General features: G+C 40.0%; 1 protein-coding gene across 1 annotated transcript in view; it reads right to left on the reverse strand.

The window, feature by feature from the left end:
- The window catches only part of LOC122556853 (putative ammonium transporter 1), a 96704-nt gene that overhangs the window by 56772 nt on the left and 18810 nt on the right, over positions 1 to 21122 (reverse strand). The window contains exons 2-4 of the mRNA XM_043704108.1: positions 8792 to 8881; positions 3504 to 3725; positions 1201 to 1268 (exon numbers count right to left, since the gene is read on the reverse strand). Of these exons, the coding sequence (XP_043560043.1) occupies positions 1201 to 1268; positions 3504 to 3725; positions 8792 to 8881 (380 nt within the window). The remainder of the gene's footprint in view (positions 1 to 1200; positions 1269 to 3503; positions 3726 to 8791; positions 8882 to 21122) is intronic.

The following is a 21122-nucleotide window of genomic DNA, read 5'->3' on the forward strand; positions in this document are numbered from 1 at the left end:
TGCTCCTTGGATGCTGCCTGACTTGCTGTGCTTTTCCAGCACTACACTCTCGACTCTGAGCTCCAGCATCTGCAGTCCTCACTTTCTCCCAATCACAAAACCAGGCGGGGAATGTGCAGTAAATAAGCAGTTATCCAAAAACGTATACTTTTCAAAAAAATGCTGAGTAAAAACTCTTCCATTGTCCTTTCACTTCTTTCAAAAGAAGCCAGGTGTTCACAACCCTTCAAACTCATCCACAAAAAATATTTAATATGAAGCCTGCATAACAGTGCTCTTTCACTTTCTTTATTATTTTAAATTTGATCAGTAGCAAAAATATTATATGTGGAAATATTTAGAACTGCATTTACAATCAGGGTGCCCTTAAGCTTAATTTAATATATAATACACCCCCAAGATGGTGGCAGCAGCAGGGTAGAAAATGTTTGGGTTCTGTGTCCATACGCTCCTGTTCACCTGGCCGGCCACATTCTTTGGTTTTTTTTAATTCTTCATTTCTCTTTTGTATCAAAGTTTACTTCTTTTTTCGGCTGCAGTGGACCAAGGGAGTTATGAGGGCCTGTTGTGGTGGCAGCACTGTGGTGAATCTGGATATCTGTTTGTCATGGCCATATTGGCTGCAGCCTTAATGGAGATTTAATAGTCAGTGGATTTGATCCATTCATCCTAGTGGCGGTGCGGCGGGTTCAGCGGTAGCTTTAGAGGCAGCAGGATGGTGATTCCAGTTCATTTCTTGTGGCTATGAAGGCAAGGTGGCAGTTTCAGGCAACAACTGAAGTGGCAACAGCTTGAGTGACCGCTTCAGCGCCGATGACTTGATGGGTCCAGGCTGTCCCTCCCTTCATTGATTTCGGTATCGGCTTCAGCTATGGCAGGGTGGTGGATCCGGTCTGGAAATCCTTACTTTGACAGTCTCAGGGATGGCTTTGGTAGTGGCATAATGTAGTCACTTAAGAAATCCAGGAGACTTGAAGGGAACAAAAGATGAACTTCTTCCTAACTTTGTCTCAGTTATTTCTTTCTTTAATTTCTGTAATTAAAATGGCACCAAATTGTGGTGACTTATACATATGACTACATTTTCATAAAATACAAGTGGTGATAAATTGCTATTTTATTATAATTTTCCTATCACAAGTGGCCAAATGATTCTAGAAATATAAAGGATTTGGAATTTAATATTTTACTTACCTCAACTGGAAGATTTATATTAAAAAGACCTGACTGATGCCAAAAGGACCGAGAAACAATTGGATAAACAAATCCTATAATAAAGCACAATATGAAAATGTAACTATTAGTCAACTTTAAAGTCCTCTCAAAGTATTTCATCGTACTGTACATCAAACATGACAGATAGAATATTGCTATTGCATGAACGTTCCTCAAGGTGCAACAGCACTTTTGAGCAGGCAATTCCTGTGTTCCTCATGGGTTATGTACACTTCTGTTCTTAGCCCATGATCACATATTTATTGCTCCAAACTCAATTTCACGAAAACACTGCGAAATAGAGATGTAATCTCTTTGAGACTGATCTACAAAATGGGGGGTGGGGGAGTGGGAGAGAATTCTTCTCAATAATATGGATCATTCCAAGCTGCTGTGACAAATGCCTGATCAGTCAATTGGATGTCCATTGATGCATCAGGTGTGTAACCAAGGCTTTGTGTAAGGTAACATGCTTATTGCTGTGCTTTTGGAAATGGAAGTTGGCTTACACAGCATAAGAGTGTCTTGGATGATGGATAAGATCTTCCATGCCCTGAAATCTAAGTGCAGCAAACAGCACTGAGTCAGACCATCATTTTCTAGCTGGCAAAGGTACTCCTTTCTCAGGATATTGCAGTAAAGTTTCCAAATAGTACACCAACTGTCAGAATATAATAGTATGGCCACTTTGCTATCCACCAAAGTTCTTTTTCTTTTCATTTGAGCTACACTGTTTGTACTTGACTGGGTTTGTTCAGGTTATTTTTGCCTTGGACACATCCATTTGCAGAGCCTGGTAAGGAAACCATCCAAATGTTTACCATTAATTTTATTATAAATTTTTTTTCCCCATACACATAGAATCATAGAGTCATAAAGCATGGAGACAGACTCCATCTATGCCAACTAAGTTTCCCAAACCAAACTCGTCCCACTTGCCTTCATTTAGCCCATATCCCTCTAAATCTTTCATATTCATGTACCTGTCTAAATGTTTTTTTTAAATGTTTTAATTGTACCACCAGCCACCACTTCCTCTGGCAGTTCATTCCACACACAAACCACCCTAAGGCCCCTTTAAAACGCTCTCTTCTCACCTTAAAATATGCCCTCTAGTTTTGAACTCCCATATCCTAGGGAAAAGACCTTTGCGATTTACCTTATCTATGTCCCTCTATGTGACCCCTCAATCTCCCATACAACAGTGAAAAAGTCCTAATACTGATGAAGGGCTTACGCCCGAAACGTCAACTCTCCTGCTTCTCGGGTGTTGCCTGACCTGCTGTGCTTTTCCAGTGCCACACTTTTTGACAGTGAAAAGGTCCCAGCCTACCCAGTCTCTTCCTATAACTCAACCTCTCCAGTCTCAGCAACACCTTTGTAAATCTTTTCTGAACCTTCTCCAATTTAATAATACCCTTACTATAACAGGATGACCAGAGCTGCACACAGTACTCCAAAAGTGGCCTCACTAACATACTCTAACAACTGCAACATGACATTCCAACCGCTATACTGAATGGTGTGAGCAATGAAGCCTTCTTAACCATCCTGTCTACCTGTGATGCAACGTTCAAGAAAGTACGTACCTGAACCCCTAGGTCTTTCTGTTTGATAACACTACCCAGGGCCTATATTAACCAAGTCCTGCTCTTATTTGTCTTATCAAAATGCTACTTTGCATTTATTGAAATTAAACTCCACCTGTCACTCCTCAGCCCACTGGACCAATTTATCAAGAGCCAATTAATTTAAAATTTAAAGTATTGACTAGATTTTGAACTGGCACAAAGTCAGAGAGCACTGCTATGGGTGTTTATGCCAACTGCCAAGTAAGATAAAACTCTGAATTGTATTCAATTGTCTTAGTGGGTTCAAATTCCACCTGTTTCTGATTGTGCATACCACATCTGAACAGGCTGATTTAAAAATATCTACATTGGGCTTACTTGGGCCAGACACCTGGTCAAACATTCACAGCACAGACTTTATTTGTTGCACAAAACGGAGTTTAAAATATTGAGAAACACTGCAGTTTTCTTAATTCCAGAGGAAAAAAGTGATTAATATATTTCTACAAAAAAGGAAATTAAATGTTAAGTAATCAGTCAATACTCATTCATGCATCTAAGTTTACTAGTTCAGTAGTTCATTGTCATTTACAAGAAAGAGATTTTCAGCTGGTAGGTTATTTATTTTGTACTCTGTAAATGTACAAACTGCATAACCTATCTTGTGTATCAAAAATCCAATATATGCATAACCATAAAAACTGCAGTGTACACTACCTGCCAAAATGTAGCTGGATATAATGTAACCAATTGGTTCTGTCTTTTGAGTAATAGCTCCTGATACAATGGTGGTGACGATGGCACATCTTGCATAATTAAAAAAGAAGTGTGAAAAGTTGACATTTCCAAAAGTAAAGAAATTCTTGCTTCCAATAATTCTTTCTTGATCCCCAAAAGCAAAGGCATAGCCATGTATCCAGTAGGCAAGTAAAGATACAACTACAAAAAAAAGTTTATGATTATATATATGATATTGTTAAGTGCTATACACAGAAATAAGTCAGACTATAGTGACTGAAATTAATACTTTTTCTCAAAGTAGCTTGACTATTCTTTAAATATTCAAAGAAATTCCAAGCTTTAATAAATATATTCAACTTGTTGAGGCATCCTTCTATTTTACACTGTTTCCCTCCACATCAATAGCCCAAACTTTTTAATTTGTTAATATTTCTTATTGACTTGCAGAGCACGAAACTAGCCATGTGAAAGTTATGAAAGTTATGAAGCCTCTGTTTTAAAGTACTAAGACTCTCAAACTTTTAAGTTTTATGCCTTTTCAAGAGCTATAAGGTTGCAATGAACATAAGCACAAAATATCATACAATGATAGTATATCCAATTATGTTTTGAGCTTTACTTAATGCAACTTATTTGCCAAATTTGCTGAGGCACTGTTTGAAAATGTGTAATTGGATAGTATCCACAAACAACACAAGGATCAAATTGTGCAATAAAGCTTGTGTTGTTTCTTCCACTGCAACCATCTTATAAGCTTTGTACTTCCTGCTGATTTACATTGCAGCTGGCTGCAGCCCACTGCTCAACATGGTGTTTGAATTATTGTGTGCATCAACAAGCAGTCCATGATTATACAAAGTAGTATCAGTTAAAGTTAGTCTGAACTATTTAAAACCAATTGGCATCTCCTGAAGGAGTTGCATTCTGGCTGGAACAGATACTGAAATTGGCAAGGTAAGACATTCTGTGCATAGACAGTACTAACTAATGGAGCAACAAAGGAGAGCAAACATCAAGATTTCAATTTGTACTTGGAGGCCTTGATCCAGAAGAGGGGCAAGAGTTGCCCTAAACTAACAGAGTAAAGGTCATCCTGACAACCACTGTAAGAACCCTTAGGTCCTCAGCAAAAAGTGCTTAATGACATCACATAAGTGGTTGAATTCATCTTCAAATATAATAAACTTTGTTTTCACCAGAACGTTATCAACTGGCACTCAATAAACTGGCAAAAATTATATACCTTAAACACCATGATGTCAGAGTATTTTTTTAAAAACTCAAAATCTTTCTTTATTTTAATCATAAGTCTTGTCCATCTTTTACATGTTTATGCACTGGTGGTAGCCTGTGTGTGTGATTCTTCTTGAACACAATTGGTTTCTGACTCCTCAGAACAGCACTGGTATGTCGAACTGCAGACACGCGAAGATCCTTTCGGTACTTGTTCTTGAAACTGTCTAGGGTAGCACTGCTTTTCTTGTTATAATTTCTTCATAGGATATTGCTAGCTTGTGCTGACCTGCTTACTTTTTGAAGACAACCACCGCTCCTTACCCATCAGTTGCTGTCTCTATACCTACAATTCTGCGGTGAATAAATCCATTGAAAGAGAAAGAGTTTCTAGACTTCAGATTGTTGGACTCAGTGCTGTAGATAGGTTGGTTCCTTTTAATCAGGAAACTGGACAGATTCTAGATGATCACCTATTGACGGTGAACTGAAAATCTCCCCACTGTAAATAAATTCTAACAGTGATATGTATACCTCCTCCAATACATTTCTATTACTTACAATGTGTTTTTAATATTAACTTTAGGAGGTGTGTTGATGTTTTTACATGGATTTTGTGAGGGATGTTGATGCCTCGAAGCTTCACTCTGTCAGAGTAGCCGGGTTATGATCAACCGGCACATTCCTGGTCTCAGAGAGGCTGGTTAATTAAAAAAAAATTGTTACATCATATCCTCAACACCAAGCCATTAGCTTTACACTGCTCAGTTCACAACCTTCATTCACTCACCTACCAATAATCTCTGTCAACCAAGAAAAATAGCTTGCAATCATGGCTTTGCCTGAACCTCACACATCGCATTTCACAGCTTGTACATTTTGCCACTTTATTCAACCACATCATGCGCATTAATCAAATTCCTTTTTTCTTTCAGGGCAAAATAGTCCATAAATGGAGACAGCTGAAGACAAGGACAGTTGCATGTCCTTACGCCAACTGAGGGAATAGCATCTCCATCACTAGCAAGGTCTTAACTGTGGCAGTGGTAAGGGGTGAGGCTGAAATCATCGATGATAACTGCATGCTCATCCCTAATTTTATTTCATATCCTATTTGCCTCTCAACTCTCAATCCTTTGGATATAAAATAGCCCCTATGAAGTGATATTTTATGGCTGCATTCTTCCTTTGTGGGAACCTGATTTATTTTAGTTATAGAGGTTTACAACACAGAAGAGGCCCTTTGGCACATAGAGTGTTTGGCACAAACACCTAGCTATTCTAATCCCATTTTCCAGCACTTGGTCTATATCTTTATATGCCTTGGCACTGCAAGTGGACATCTAAATACTTAAAGGTTATGAGGGTTTCTAGCCCTACCAACCTTACAGGAAGTGAAGTCCAGATTCCCCTCACCTTCTGAGAGACAGAACATTTTCCTCATATTCTCTCTCAACCTCCTGACTCTTACCTGGTCATTGATTTGTCTGCCAAGGGGAAATGTTTCTCCCTATTTACAGCCCTCTAATTCTGTACATCTCAATCATGTCCACCCCAGTCTCCTCTGCTCCGAATAAACTACCCAGTCTACCCAATTTCTTTTCATAACTAAACATTTCCAGCACTACCACATCACTCCAATACTCTACCTGTGGCTAAATCAATGCTTTATACAATTCCATTCCAACCTCTCTTGAACTTCATGCCTCTGCAATTAAAGGCAAGTATACAATATGCCTTAACCCATCTGTACTGCTAATCTAAGGGACCGGTGAACAGGCATACAAGTTCCCTCTGATCTAATTGCCCATCTAACATGAAAAGCTTTAAGATAAATCTCTGAGAAGGCACCATTCATTCAAAACGTCTTTTGACAGCTAAAAAATATTCTCAGTGAAAAGAATGAAGATTACCCAGGAGAAGACAGTAGATTCAGGAAAAAGAGGAAAGAAGGCTAAAGGAAGAAGACGATCTCTGTGGACTTTAGGGGATTAACTAACTTACCATTATTATTAATTGTGTTATTGGAACAACATATTAATATAATTGTGGTCAACTAAGCAATAACAATTAGTTAGGGGAAAGAGTGTTCAGTTCATCAATAATTTTGTTAGTATTTACTGTTAAGGTTAAATAAATAAATTATTACTTCTTAGTTATATGGTGGATATCAGGGATCTTCTTTCATTCACATATTTTTAAACAGATGACAAGGCCAGGTGATCTTCTCTGGACGTTTTAGTTTAATTAGCAGAGGGGTTCAACCTCCATGTTGTAACATATTCCACTGCTTCCAGGATCCTACCATTCAGCGTACCTATAGTGTCAACTAGTGAAGACAGACTTTTTAAATCTATCGCAGGAACAGTGCAGGAGGCGGCTGGTGTTCTCCAGGAAGCCTTTAGTAGATCTTTGCAACTACCTGCAACAGAATCTAAAGCCAGAATTTTACATCATTTGATCCTAATTTGCTTCTCCTGAGATCAGTTAACTCATTTAGCTCAAAGGCTAGTTTGTGACGATAACAGCATAGGTTTAATTCCCGCAGTGGCTGAGGTTACCATAAAGGTAGCACCTTGTCAATCTTTCCCCTTGCATGAGGTGTGATGACTGTCAGGACCACCAGCAGTTGTCTCTCTTTCATGAGACAGCAGTTCTGTGGTCTTTTCGGACTAAGGTGATTTTATTCCTCCTGGAAATTTTATCTCCTGACCAGGTGTTATGGGCAGTGTTGCCTGCTGCTCATGAAGTCATGAGTTATAATATGTATGTGGCTGACGACTTCTGGTGCTCTCACTTGCATGTGTCCCACTGCTGACTGCTACAATCTAACTGATGCCAGGAATCTGACCTATCTGACTTGTTGGCACCAGGGACATGAGTAACACAGACTCTACACAGGAGTAAGCCATCATTCTTGTACTTCTCCAATGATCCTGCCTGGGTCAGTGGTGTCCAAGGCTTCTTGCTCTGCTTGTGGGAAACAATGATGATAATCCCTTCTGCATCTTGTTTCTCTCCCTTCATTATATGCTGCTGCAAGAAAGGGCCTAAATTGGTGATTGTGTTCTAAAGGTGAATTAAACAAGTGTATATCATAGATGTTTGAGCAGCATCGAAGCAATACTATTGGAACAATCATGGATAGATATTAAAGGAAAATATGTATGATATTATGAAGTGGGAGTATTGAAAGTAATTCATGGCCATTGAAGTGGCATATGTAAAAGGTTAGTGGTGCAAGTGTCAAGCAAAATGAGTTCAAAGGAAGAGATGGGTGTAGTTTAAGTGAGCCAAGAGCTGTTTTGTGTGACATATTAGACATAATGGAAAGGATAGTAAGACAAACATCGGATGGTGTTGGTGAGAGAGATGAAGAGGAGTACTCACCTTTCCTTACTTGAGAGTTCATTGAACCTCCAACTACTGAAGTCAGGTCTTGAGAGGCTGTTGACACTTTACTTCTCAGCCACCTCTTATGGCCTGCTCAAAGGCAGCCGAGATAATCTTGTTGGGGATAAATGCTTCCCAGCTGGCCCTAATTAATTCCACACAGTTTCTGGAGACAATAGTGAAGTTCAGGATGAAGGTATTGACGAAGCCAGCTCTGAGATCGATCTTTGCAGCCACCATGCTTCCCAGTTGTTTGATGAATGATGGAAGCACATGATGCAAACTCATTTTAAAGAAATTGCATTCCCATTCCATCTACAATGAGGATACACATCAGAAATGTCAGGGTCATGGAGGCAGGCAGGACGGCAGCCTATTCTTCAAAATGTTAATAAGACCTTTATCCCTCAGCAGAAAATTCAAAATGCTGTCATAATCCCAGGATTCAAAAGTGAATACGAAATGACCATAAGCAATCATGACTTCATGTGCTAACAATCACTCCCATTGATGGAATAGCTGTTTTGATTGAAATAATTTATCTATACTCCAAGAATATGGACTGCTTCATAAAAAGTTAAACAAGAACACAAATGATCAGAACATCACTCTTGATACTTCAAATAAAAAATACTTACACGTATCTACCACATTTTTAAACAGAATAGCAATAGTACTTTGCGCTGGTGATCTCCCAACTTCATAGCAAGTTAATCCAATTTTCATAACTGCAATGAGTGAAACAAAGCATTTAATTTTACATTAATAATATTGCCATTGATTCTTTCTGAAATCCAAATTTATATGCATATACTAGAATTTAAAGTATCTAAAAGAGTTCAAGTGCCAATATTGCCAATTCTAACAAATATCTAACATGGGAATCACTGACAAAAACATTCAATAACTGAGCCATATTGAGCGGACAGAATCATCTACTTGCAGAATATGAGTGGATGTCTAGAGCATTTCTGGATCTTGACCCTGCTCTGACTTATCAGGGCACCTTCATGAGAGATCTCCCCAAAGTGTGGAAGACCCTGTAGACTGTAAGTCCAATGAGAGGTGTTTCAGCCTGAGGGCAACGGTCTTACTTCCAGACCTGACCCTGACATTGTCAGAGAGGCGATGCAAGGACATCCCCATCTTAAAATACCCTCCAAACAAATTTAATTGATAAATGTCTGGCTATAACATCTGAAAGACACCTACTTTGGAGGGAAATTTTCTTCTCTGAAAGGTGCAAGTCTGCAGCTAGCCCAATAACATCACTATTAAGTGATGGTGGGATCACGGAGCAGGCAGTGGCTCTGACACCTGGCTAGCTTCACAACCAAGCACTCAGTTAAATGCCAACTACCCAATCTGCTTTTCATCCCAAAACCTAGTCCCTTTTCATCCCACACATTCATCCCCTTACTCATCAATCCATTCATGAACCTTCAACCATCACTGGACATTTAACTTGCCTGAATATGGCAGCTAGTGCTCAAAAAAAGAGCTGTGTCCTCTCTTTCCCTGAAACTATTCTACTGTAATTGAGTTTCCTGAGAAACATCACACTGTGTATTTCTTCTTCAGAATGGAGTACAGTAGTTGAGCGGTTTTGCTAAAACTATACATGCATTAGTTAGATCACATGGAATACTGTGAACTTCCCTTATCTAATGGGAAGTACACTGGCATTGGAAACAGCCCAATTGATTCACTAGGCTGATACCAAGTTTGGAAGAACTGTCTTGTGAGAAGCAGTTGGATAGTTTGGACCTGTTCCCAATAGAATATATAAGAATACCAGGGAACCTTGTTGAAACATATAAGAATCTTACAGGACTTGACAGAGTATTTGTGGAAAAGTTGTTTCCCCTTGTGAGAGTCGAGGACCAGAAGATATAATCTCAGAATAAGGGTCAAACATTCAAAACGTAGATGAAATGGAATTTCTACTCTCAGAGGAATGTAAATCTGTGGAATTGTTTATATGAGAGGACTGTCAAGGCTGGATCATTCAATGCTGAGATATACATTCAGAGATGAGACTGACAGATTTTTAAGTTAAAAATCACATAACACCAGGTTATAGTCCAACAAGTTTACTTGGAAGCACTTGCTTTCAGAATTTATAGCAAAAGTTTACAATGTGATGTAACTGAAATTATATATTGAAAAAGACCGAGATTGTTTGTTAAGTCTCTCATCTTTTAGAATGAACATATCATTTTCAGTTCTTTCATATGTAAATTGCAGAACTTTTTTAAACTTACGTTCTCAAGTGAACTTTAACTATTGGTGTCATGTCGGCCTGGATAATGTATTTAAGGTGTGAGCTGTCCTGTGCCACAAAGTTCAGACCGATTCTAACCTAAAGAATGGATTTACAGGATCTTACATGGATTCAGGCAGTTTTTGAGCAAAATAAAATGTAATTCTGCTAATACAAATTCACCCCGCAAACTCATGTGTGTGTGTCCACAAGTATGTGTGTGTGTGTGTGTGGGGGGGGGGAGGGGGGGATATGAGTGTCTGTGAGAGTGTGTGGGTGTGCGCACGAGAGAGCGTAAGCGTAAAGGAGTATAAGTCTGTGAGAGGGTGCGTGTGTGCTTGAGAGTGTGGGAATGTATGTGTCAGCATGTGAGAGCGAGCAGAATTGTGTGTGTGTGCGCGCGCGCCGGTGTAGTGGGATCACCTACAGTGTGACATGAACCCAAGGTCCCAGCTGACGCCATCTCCATGGGTACCGAACTTGGCTAGCAGCCTCTGCTCAGCCACTTTGCGTTTTTGCCTGTCCCGAAGTGTTCGCCGGCTGTGAGGGAAGACTTCTGTCTGTTGCTTGTTGTGCGGTGTCTATTCATCGTTGCCGTAGTTTCTCCTTGGTCTCGCCAATGTACCATCCCCTCATTGGCTGAGTTGCGTGGAGTACCTGCTACGTACATGGTGGTAGTTGTCCACATGTGTAATGGTTTATCCCTGTCAACATTCTGACACATCTTGCAGCATCTACCATGACAACATTGTATGGTGTTGTCCTGAAAGCCAGGCAGTTTGCTACGAACAATGAGTTTTTTTATGGCTGTTTAAAGGCAAGAAGTGGAGGCATGGGGAAGGTCTTAGTGAGGTGCTCATCCTCATTGATAATGTGTTGCAGGCTGCGAAGAACATGGTGTAGTTTTTCGGCTCCTGGAAAATACTGGACAATGAAGGGTAGCCTGTCGGTTGCAGCTTGTGTCTGTCACCTGAGGTCATTACTGTTTCTCGCTGTGGCACGTCGGAATTGACAGTCGATGAATTGAGCATCGCACCCTGTACTTATGAGGGTTTCCTTGAATACTTCCAGATGCCCGTCAGGTTCCTCCTCATCTGAATAGAATCTGTGTATGCGTAAGGCTTGTCCATAGGGGCTTACGTTTTAATATGTTTCGGGTGGAAGCTGGAGAAGTGTAGCATTATGAGGTTATCTGTGGATTTGCGGTAGAGTGAGGTGCTGAGATGCCCATCCTTGATGGAGATGCATGTGCCCAAGAATGAGACAGATATTAGAGAGTAGTCCATGGTGAGTGCGATGGTGGGACAAAACTCGTTGATATCACTGTGTAGTATTTTCAGTGACTCCTTGCCATGTGTCCCAGAGGAAGAAAATGTTGTCAATATACCTGGTGTATGGTGGTTGGAGGTCCTGCGTAGATAAGAAGTCTTGTTCGAACCTGTACATGAAAATGTTGGCATACTGGGGTGCAAATTTGGTCCTCATGGCTGTTCCATGTGCCTGGATGAAGAACTGCTTGTCAAAGGTGAAAATGTTGTGGTCGAGGATAAAGCGTATCAGTTGTAGGATGGGGCTCGGAGATTGGCAGTTGTTGGTATTGAGTACTGAGGCTGTTGCTGCAATGCCATCAATGTAGGGGAAGCTGGTGTAGAGTGCTGAAATGTCCATTATGATGAGGAATGTTCCCGGTTTGACTGGTCCTAAACTTCTGTAAGAAATCTGTAGTATCGCAACAGAAGCTGGGGGTCCCCTGTACAATGGGTTCAGGATGTCTTCGACATTGCCAGAGAGGTTCTCACACATTGCCTGGTAGAATGGACGTCCTGGGTGTTGGCTTTGTGTATCTTCCGAAGGCAGTAGAAGTTACCTACACGAGAAGTACGTGAGATGAGGGTCCGTAGGGAACTCTGAAGGACTGAATCCAAAGTCCTGATCAATGTGGTTAGTTCACGGGTGTGCTGTTTGGTCAATTCGGCCAGTAGTTGCCTGTAGTGTTCGTGGTTATTCAGTTGTCGGTACACTTCCTTGCATAATCTGATTTATTCTGAATGACGATGGCTCCTCTTTTATTGCTGGTTTGATGACAATGTTGTGATTGGTTTTGAGAGCATTGATGGCATTGCATTGTGATCGGGTGATGGTTTGCTCTACCTTATGGGTGTAACTGATGAATCTGGCATTTATATATTTTCTGACAGTTCGAGCAGACAAGTCAAACCCAGGGCAGCGGCCCTCCAGTGGGGTCCAAGTTGACTCCTTCTTTGGTCGCTCCTCTATGAATCCCTGCGATGACTGCTCCAGTGTCTTGGTGGGCTTACTGCTGGTATCTTGAAAGAATTCCCGTAGTCTCATTTGGCTGATGAATTCCTCCATCTCTGCTGCAAAAACCATGGGGTCCACCTGGAAGTACTCAAGGACACCCTCACAAGAATGAGGTACGATGTTCAACTCATCAACTGCCAGTTCCGATGTGCCACAACCAACTGATGAAGGAGCAGGGCTCTGAAAGCTAGAGATTCCAAATAAACCTGTTGGACTATAACCTGGTGTTGTTTGATTTTTAACTTTGTACACCTCTGTCCAACACCGGCATCTCCAAATTATGACAGATTTTAAACAGTCAGGAAATCAAGGATTATAGGGAGCAGGCAACGAAGTGGAATTGAGGATTATCAGATCAGTCAAGATCTCAATGAATTGCAAAGACTTGATGGGCTGAATGGCCTACTTCTGCTGATGTGTCTTATGGTCTTATTAAGATTGCAAAAAAATGCTCAATAGTGCAGGTCAAGAAAATCTTTGTTGGCCACTTCTCATGTTATATACAGTTATGAAATTTAAAATGAAACAAGCTGAAGTGCTACACGGTATTCCAAGCTACAGAGGAAGTACCACTGCAAGAACAGCACCTCATTTTTCGCCTGGGGACCCTGCAGCCTTCCAAGCTCAATATCGAGTTGAATAATGTTAGGACTTGAGCTCTCCCATGTCCTTAACGCCAACCCCATACAACAGGCCTTGCTATCACACAGTCTGCCATTATTCACCACCCCTTGTTCGCCACTAATACTTGGTAAAAACAATGAGCAGATGCTGGAAACCAGATTCTGGATTAGAGGTGCTGGAAAAGCACAGCAGTTCAGGCAGCATCCAAGGAGCAATAGAATCGATGTTTCGGGCAAAAGCCCTTCACTTCCCATGTACTCTCCTCACAATTTTTTTCTCAATTGAAATTTTGATCTCCTGAGGTACATTTTTTAAATTCCATGTTGACAAGAAATGTCAACCATTGCCATCATGTAACACAAAATTTAAAACGTGCTGCTGTGATTTTATATTCATTAAATTCATTGAAAGCACACAACCAACATTGCATACTTATAAGAACTAAATGGCAAAAGTAACGTCTGAAATGGGAAAACTCACCATCATTTTCCAACTGGAAAGACAACAAGATTAGGTGGCTAAGATTTAATCAGTAGAGATATTGCACACATCATACCCAGATGGGGATCAGGGACTTCATACCCTAGATAACAGTATGAGTTTGCATTCAATTGATGTTCAGATAGCATCTAACACAAAGACATCATGGTGTATGTCAAATGTCATCATTCAAGAAATAGCCTTCATACTCTTGATGACCAAAAATACCCACATCATCCAAAGTAGAAGAGTTGCTGAAAAAAATATAGTTACAGACAGCAAAGTTAATGTCTATCTAATGAGTATTCCTCCAAGAGCACAGGTAAACCAAATTACCTCAATCTCTGCCCAAAGCTTAATCACCACATTCAAGTCAGTCCAATGGACTTCTGTTGCACTCTTCTAAGGTAAATACATCTAAAGAGACCAAAACTGTACACAGTGCTCCAGCTTTGTATGAATGACCATTGCATATGAAAAGGAACAAGTGCTTGAAACAATGGGGAGAATTTTAAATCGGAGGAACATGTAGATTTTATCAGATTTAATAAAAATGCAAACGATCACAAAGTCAGCTCAAACCTACTGAACCACGCATGTAACTCAAATCTGTTAGTCTGACTTTCACAACTCCCTCAAGGGAAGGACCCATCCCTCTGAACATGCTAATTCCTCAAGTGAAGCTGCAATATGATTTATTATAAAAATCTGAAAGTAGTATTGCTTCATTGGTTTCCTAGGCTTCCTAAAACTTGCCATTGAAAGTAAAAATACTTGATATTCAGACCTGCTTTTTCATCTGGTAGCAAAGTAAATGAAAATGGGACTGAGGCTAGTTATAAGGGAACTGCAGCCACCGTAATGAATGGACAACAGGATGGAGAAAGTTGCATATCAAGGCTTCAATGATCTGTATAATACAATTAAAACTGCATGCTGATTAATAAAAAAGCACATAGAGCCAGAACTAATTTTACTTGACAATCTATTCATGTATCATAATGCCATCGTGCCACCATACTTTTAGCTGCTTTCAACTATGTCAAAAGTATCCATTCTCAGGTTACACTTACATTGATAGATGCAGAGCTTCTGCAAGATGGAAAATCATTGCAGTGTGCAATTATTGCCAAACATCACCAGCTAACCACATCACTGGGGGAAAATTGAGAACTTGGAACAAATTTTGAAAAAGCGCAGTTTGACACACACAGGAAGCTTGCTTATACTGTAGGCTATTACCATAAATTGTATTAACTGTATTGATTTCTCAACAGCAAGATGTGGAATTCTCAAAAGGAAGAATGTATAATACATCGGATAGAGTAACAATGATAAATTGTGCAAAGATGAAGTATGAGTGAATGATTTGAATAACTGGATGTCTATACAAAAGAAGAATCATGATGACAAAGGATGCAGCAATATTAATCAATGGCATCCTTTATGAATTTTCTGTGGACAAAGTTCAAAGAGCTAAGGGATTTCCAGGTATAATGTCTTTCACATTTTAAGTTTTCAGTGCCTTCCAATTATGTTAGCTACTGAAGTGATTGAATCAGTTCTAGTTACTGAGGGTTAAATGTTTAGTCAGTAATGCTGTCAATAATAGTAACTAGGAACAATGGATTACAGAGGCAGGATAAAGGATGGAAACATTTCAACAGGCAATTCGAGGAAACCAGTGTTAGAAAGGGAGTAGGAGTTAGACAATCAGCAAATGTAAATGAGACTTTGGCTACAGAAAAATGCCTGTTATATACTGTGGGAAAAAGTCAACTAAATCAAGACACCTGGTCTAAATACCATCGAAATTGAACTGAATAGAAATTTAATATAATATTTTGATTTATTTTAAAAAATCAAATTTTCCAGAGTTAGTCTTAGACTTTTAAAACTGACTGCCTATGTCTGAATAAAACCATCAATGACTTGTATCTGAGACTATCAGTTTGTCAAGTTATACAACAAGTTTTCCAGCATAGTCTTCAGGACTTCGAGTCACATCCCTGCAGCATGACAATTCAGGTGAGTACATTTTAATTTACCATCCATAATTAAAGCAGAGCCATATCAAATTGACATGAATAAGTTCCAAGAATCTGAAGGAGGACTTGGGAGAGGCAGATCCAGGTGAGGAGGCAGAGCTCTGCCGGTGGGCCAGGAGAGTTGAAGCTATAGGGAGGTCAGAGTCCTCAGGAGTTGCTAGAAGAATTATTTGAAGCAATGCTGGTCTGATATTTAAAACCATGCAGACAAACTGGCTAATATTTGAAGAAAATCATTACGATGCTTTCGGAAAGCCAACTGTAACATAGAATGTGTTAAAGGTAGGTCACGTATTGCGATATGACTTTCGAGTATACATACAAGACATTTCTTTGGCTCCTGTGTTCCATTCCTGGAAGGCAAACTAGGGAACAAAAATCAAGGACAAGAGACGTAAGAAATAGTGAATGAACACAGAGACAAATTTCTTTGGAACAATAAATTTTAAAAAAGACACTTAAAATGAAAGGAAATTTAAGTTATTTAAATTTGGAATAATTTTGAGATTCTAAATGGCTAAAGCAAGTTAGCAGATTACTTTTGAAAATCTGAGATACTGAAATGTAAATAATGAATATTCAAGAAATGTTAGTGCTTGAAATTGAAGAGAAATGTTTGATTTCTGTATTAGGAATATTGTAAGAAATTTAATCAGAAAACAAAAGTCTAAGATTCACGAGTGAAATAGAATGGTAGACACCGCAGTTAAAAAGTAGAAACGATAAATCTGTTTTGTTATGAGAACTTTGAATGATTTTTCAGGATGAAATTCAATTGAATATAAATCAGTTTAAAATTTATATAGATAATAGTGAAAGGAAAGTGCAGATGAGAATAATACATATAGGCTGAGGTTTGGATTGGGACAGTATAGCTTTATAGGAAGAAGAAGTAATATTCACAAGTTGGATACTGTTAAGGAAAAGAGAACTGAAGGATATTTTAGTTCATTCTATTTGGTAGTTAAAACACGTATAGGTCTAAATCAAGAATTAGCAAACATTTCTGTAAGAGAATGCTACTGAGTGAGGTCATCGAAAGGCAAATAGTATTACAGGGAGCATCTACATCTTTAGCTGTGGTAGACAGAACTAGAACCTTGAAAATAAATTGAAATGTTGGTTACAGACTATCAGACTCGAAGTGTTACCACACTCAACAGGCTAACATTTATACTGGCAATCGATGCAACTTTGAGGTTTACATTATTATACAGTAGGATAGAGTTGAAACAGCAGGAGGGTATACTACCTAAAAAGGAGGACACATATGGTGTGAGATTGTAATTAAGAATTAATAGCTGCTAGAGTTCCATCAGAGACAATTGTGATCAAGGCTAAAGCACACACCAGAAGGGTAAAGACCTCATCCAGTTAGGTATCTGATGATGGATAAGTAAGCTGCCATAACTGGTCATGAGCCACCAAGTGGCAGCTGCAGCAGCAGCAAATGACAGAGATGAACATAATTGGCATACACATGCATGTGGAAGGAAAGGGGGAGAAAAGACAATAGGAAGAACAAGGAGCAGTAAAAAGTACCAACGGCATCTGGAAGCCAGAGGAAATGATAGGAATACCGTGATACATTAAGCATAATGTTATGAAAATATATCCCAGAAATTCACAATGGCAAGAGACCTAGCAAAACATGGTCAGCAATTACTGGTATGCACTCAATATAACCTGGGAACACCAAATTCCACACTGTACTAGCCCCAACCGAATGTGCCATGGGAGCAAATAGATTTTGTGATTCCATCGAGTCAGGGAAAGATCTACCATTACTGATTAACTTACAAGGTGGGTGAAGCCTATCTCACATGAGATTGTTCAAAACAACTATTACTCAAATAATGCTTGAAGAGGTAATTCCTAGATGAGATCAGATTAGATTAGATACCCTACAGTGTGGAAACAGGCCCTTCGCACCCAACAAGTCCACACTGACCCTCGGAAGATCAACCCACCCTGACCCATTTCCCTCTCTCTCTAATGCGCCTAATACTATGGGCAATTTCACATGGCCAATTCACCTGACCCGTACATCTTTCTGTCTGTGGAAGGAAACTGGAGCACTCAGAGGAAACCCATGCAGACACAGGGAGAATGTGCAAACTCCACACAGACAGTTGCCCGAGGCTGGAATCGAACCTGGGACCCTGGTGCTGTGAGGCAGCAGTGCTAACCACTGAGCCACCGCACCGCCCATATATCATTATACGTGGATTCAGATCAGGGAACATGTTTATCCGGACAAGTAATTAAGGAAGTTTGTAAATTACTGTGAATCATTTAAAGAAACAATTGAAAATATTCAACAAAAATACATTCCATTGCAAAGAAACTGCAAGAAATACCTATCCATGGCTCAGATAGGATTGGACCAAAAGAAGAGGTTTAAAATGTTGCAAAAAAGTCACCAGTCTGAGGAGTGGGAGTTTCTGCATTGTCCAGTGCCTCCAACTGTTTTGGGGTATCATGTGCAGTGAAATCAAATTGGCTGAACATTGGCATTTGTGATAATGGGGACCTGTGGAGGAAGCCAAAATGGATCATCAAAATGGTACTGCCTGAAGATTTTTGTGAATACTTTAGCCTTATCTTTTGCAGTAGTATATTGAGCTCCACCCCCTTGTTGAGGAAGGAGATATTTGTGGAGCTGTCTTCTCCAGTGAGCCAGTTGTCCACCACCTTTCATGACTATAGGTGGCCGGACTTCAGTCCTAGGTTCTGATTCGTTAGTTTTCGAATTGTTTAACTCTGTTTATCATTTGCTACTTATACTGTTTTGTAGCTTCAACAGATTGACATCTCATTTGTTGTTTTGGTTGCTGTTCCTGGCATGCACTTCTGCATTCTTCATTCAAACAGGGTTGATCCTCTAGTTGAACAAAATCTTGTCAACTATGCAAAATAGAGAGATCCAGTTAAATCCTATGGTTAGTGACAGACTCAGTCCTGAAATAGAATCTTTCACAGAAGTATCAAGAGATCCAGCACACAGTTCAATGGACATATCTAATGTTACTGCAAGCAGCATTTTTATTTACATGGCATTAGAAATTTCAGACCCTGAGTAAAAATATGTTGGGAACACCTGGATTTTTTCTAACTGTTATGACTGATTTGGTTTCTTTGTTTTGCCCAGAGAAACAGTGACATGATCAAATTTATTTCATTGTGCTTGATTGGTTATTCAGACCTTGAGAACAGTACTGCATTGAGAAGGCACTAGATCTTGGGCAAGGTTACTGAATTGAGAGAAGGCATGACAGTATGACATACAGTATGAGAGAATGGTGTCTAGGGTTACATTATGAGAACATAATCATTGCTTATATTATTTTGAAATTAAAAGGTTGAAGGATTATCCAATTGAGATTGTGAGAATGAAGAAGAAATTCAATAAATTTGATATTCCCCCTGGTCGGAAAGATCAGAATAATTTTAAAATTAGATCTGAACCATTTAGATGGGAAGAAAAGTAAGCACTGTCCCAAATTATGAACAGTGAAAATCTGCAACCCAACACCCCAAATGCTACAAATACGGAGTCAATTGAATTTTTCAAGACTGACATAGAATAATTTTTGATAGGTGAGGATACCAAGGTGTGGGAGCAAAGGCAGATAATGCAGCTGAACTATAGTCCCAACTAACCAGCAGGCAGGATCAAGTGGCAGAATGGCTTACTCCTTACTCCCACCAGTCACTATCCTTGCAGCTCCCTGATAGATGGTTCACGATTTCCAAGTGCTTTAGATGGTCCTACAGGACTAACCATTGCCCACTTCTCATGCTGTAATGGGACATAACTCCAGAACATGATAATTTAACGCTTAAGTTTAACCATGACCAAGACCCTGGAATGTGTGCAGAAACCATCACTGGCTGATGATACCATTAGTGACAGCAGCCCCTGTTGAATTACTGAAGGACTAAACCCCACATTCATGGAGGTTGGTGATTTGGTTCAATATGCAACAGTGTGTGCAGGCAGCTGGCACATGCTGTAGGTTTGACAATGATGTCTCACTGCTATTCAGCAAGATGTTCATTTCTGAACTGATGACTACTCAGTGGCATAATAAGCAGCCTGATTCTCAGCAGGCATTGAATAGCAAGTCAATATGGCAGCATTGTGTTTAGACTCTAGCTATGGAGTCAATAAAGGAATGTAACTGCAAGGTAAGGCAAGCTAAGGCATGGATGTTGGCAGCATTCATGAAATGTAGCCTGGTCCAATTCATGAGCTAAATGGTTAACCCTGTGCACAAAGAGTCTTTGCAGTAGCACACGAGTACATTGTTTTTACCTCGTTGATTTTAACCCTACTGCGAATCCTCTTGCAAGGATGCCTGCCTTGAAGCAGTTTTCCTCCTCTCTCTACAAGAATTTCAGGGAGTCCCTGTGAAGGGCTTTTGCCCGAAACGTCGATTTCGCTGCTCCTTGGATGCTGCCTGAACTGCTGTGCTCTTCCAGCACCACTAATCCAGAATCTGGTTTCCAGCATCTGCAGTCATTGTTTTTACCTATGAGTACTCATTGCCAATGCAACTTTAAAGTCAACAAACATCCTTCAAGTGGATCAGCAAAGTGCCAGAAGAGTCCTGAGAGGTTGGCAGGTGTCTGATTCCTGATTAAGGGCTTATGCCCAAAACGTCGATTCTCCTGTTCCTTGGATGCTGCCTGACCTGCTGCGCTTTTCCAGCAACACATTTTCAGCTCTGATGCCAGCGGCCATGGACAGGGGTGGCTGCAGCTGGAGCCCTGGAGTTTGCCTTGAGATGTTTTGCTGGGTATCCAAGATGGTGGCCAGAGGAGAAAGCAGCAAGCTCAAGCTGCCAGTTACCCTGTTCAGACTTACAAGTTGAAAATTGTCAACATCTAATCTCTCATAGCAAGTGGTAGAACAAGAAGCTGCATATTAACAACGCTGTACACAAGCAATAATCCTCAACATCATTTATATAAATGATTTGGGTGTGAACAAAGGAGGTATGGTTAGTAAGTTTGCAGATGACATCAAAATTGGAGGTGTACTCCAAAAGGAGGTGGATAGCGAAGAATGTTAGCTCAGAGTACAATGGATCTTGATCAGGTGGGCCAAAGAGTGGCAGCTAGAGGTGTTGCATTTTGGAAAGGCAAATTAGGGCAAGACTTATACACTCAATGGTAAGATCCTGAGGAGAGTTGCTGAACAAAGAGATGACGCAGTGCAGGTTCATA

The sequence above is a fragment of the Chiloscyllium plagiosum genome, chromosome 14 (assembly GCF_004010195.1).
Source record: "Chiloscyllium plagiosum isolate BGI_BamShark_2017 chromosome 14, ASM401019v2, whole genome shotgun sequence".
Taxonomy (NCBI): domain Eukaryota; kingdom Metazoa; phylum Chordata; class Chondrichthyes; order Orectolobiformes; family Hemiscylliidae; genus Chiloscyllium; species Chiloscyllium plagiosum.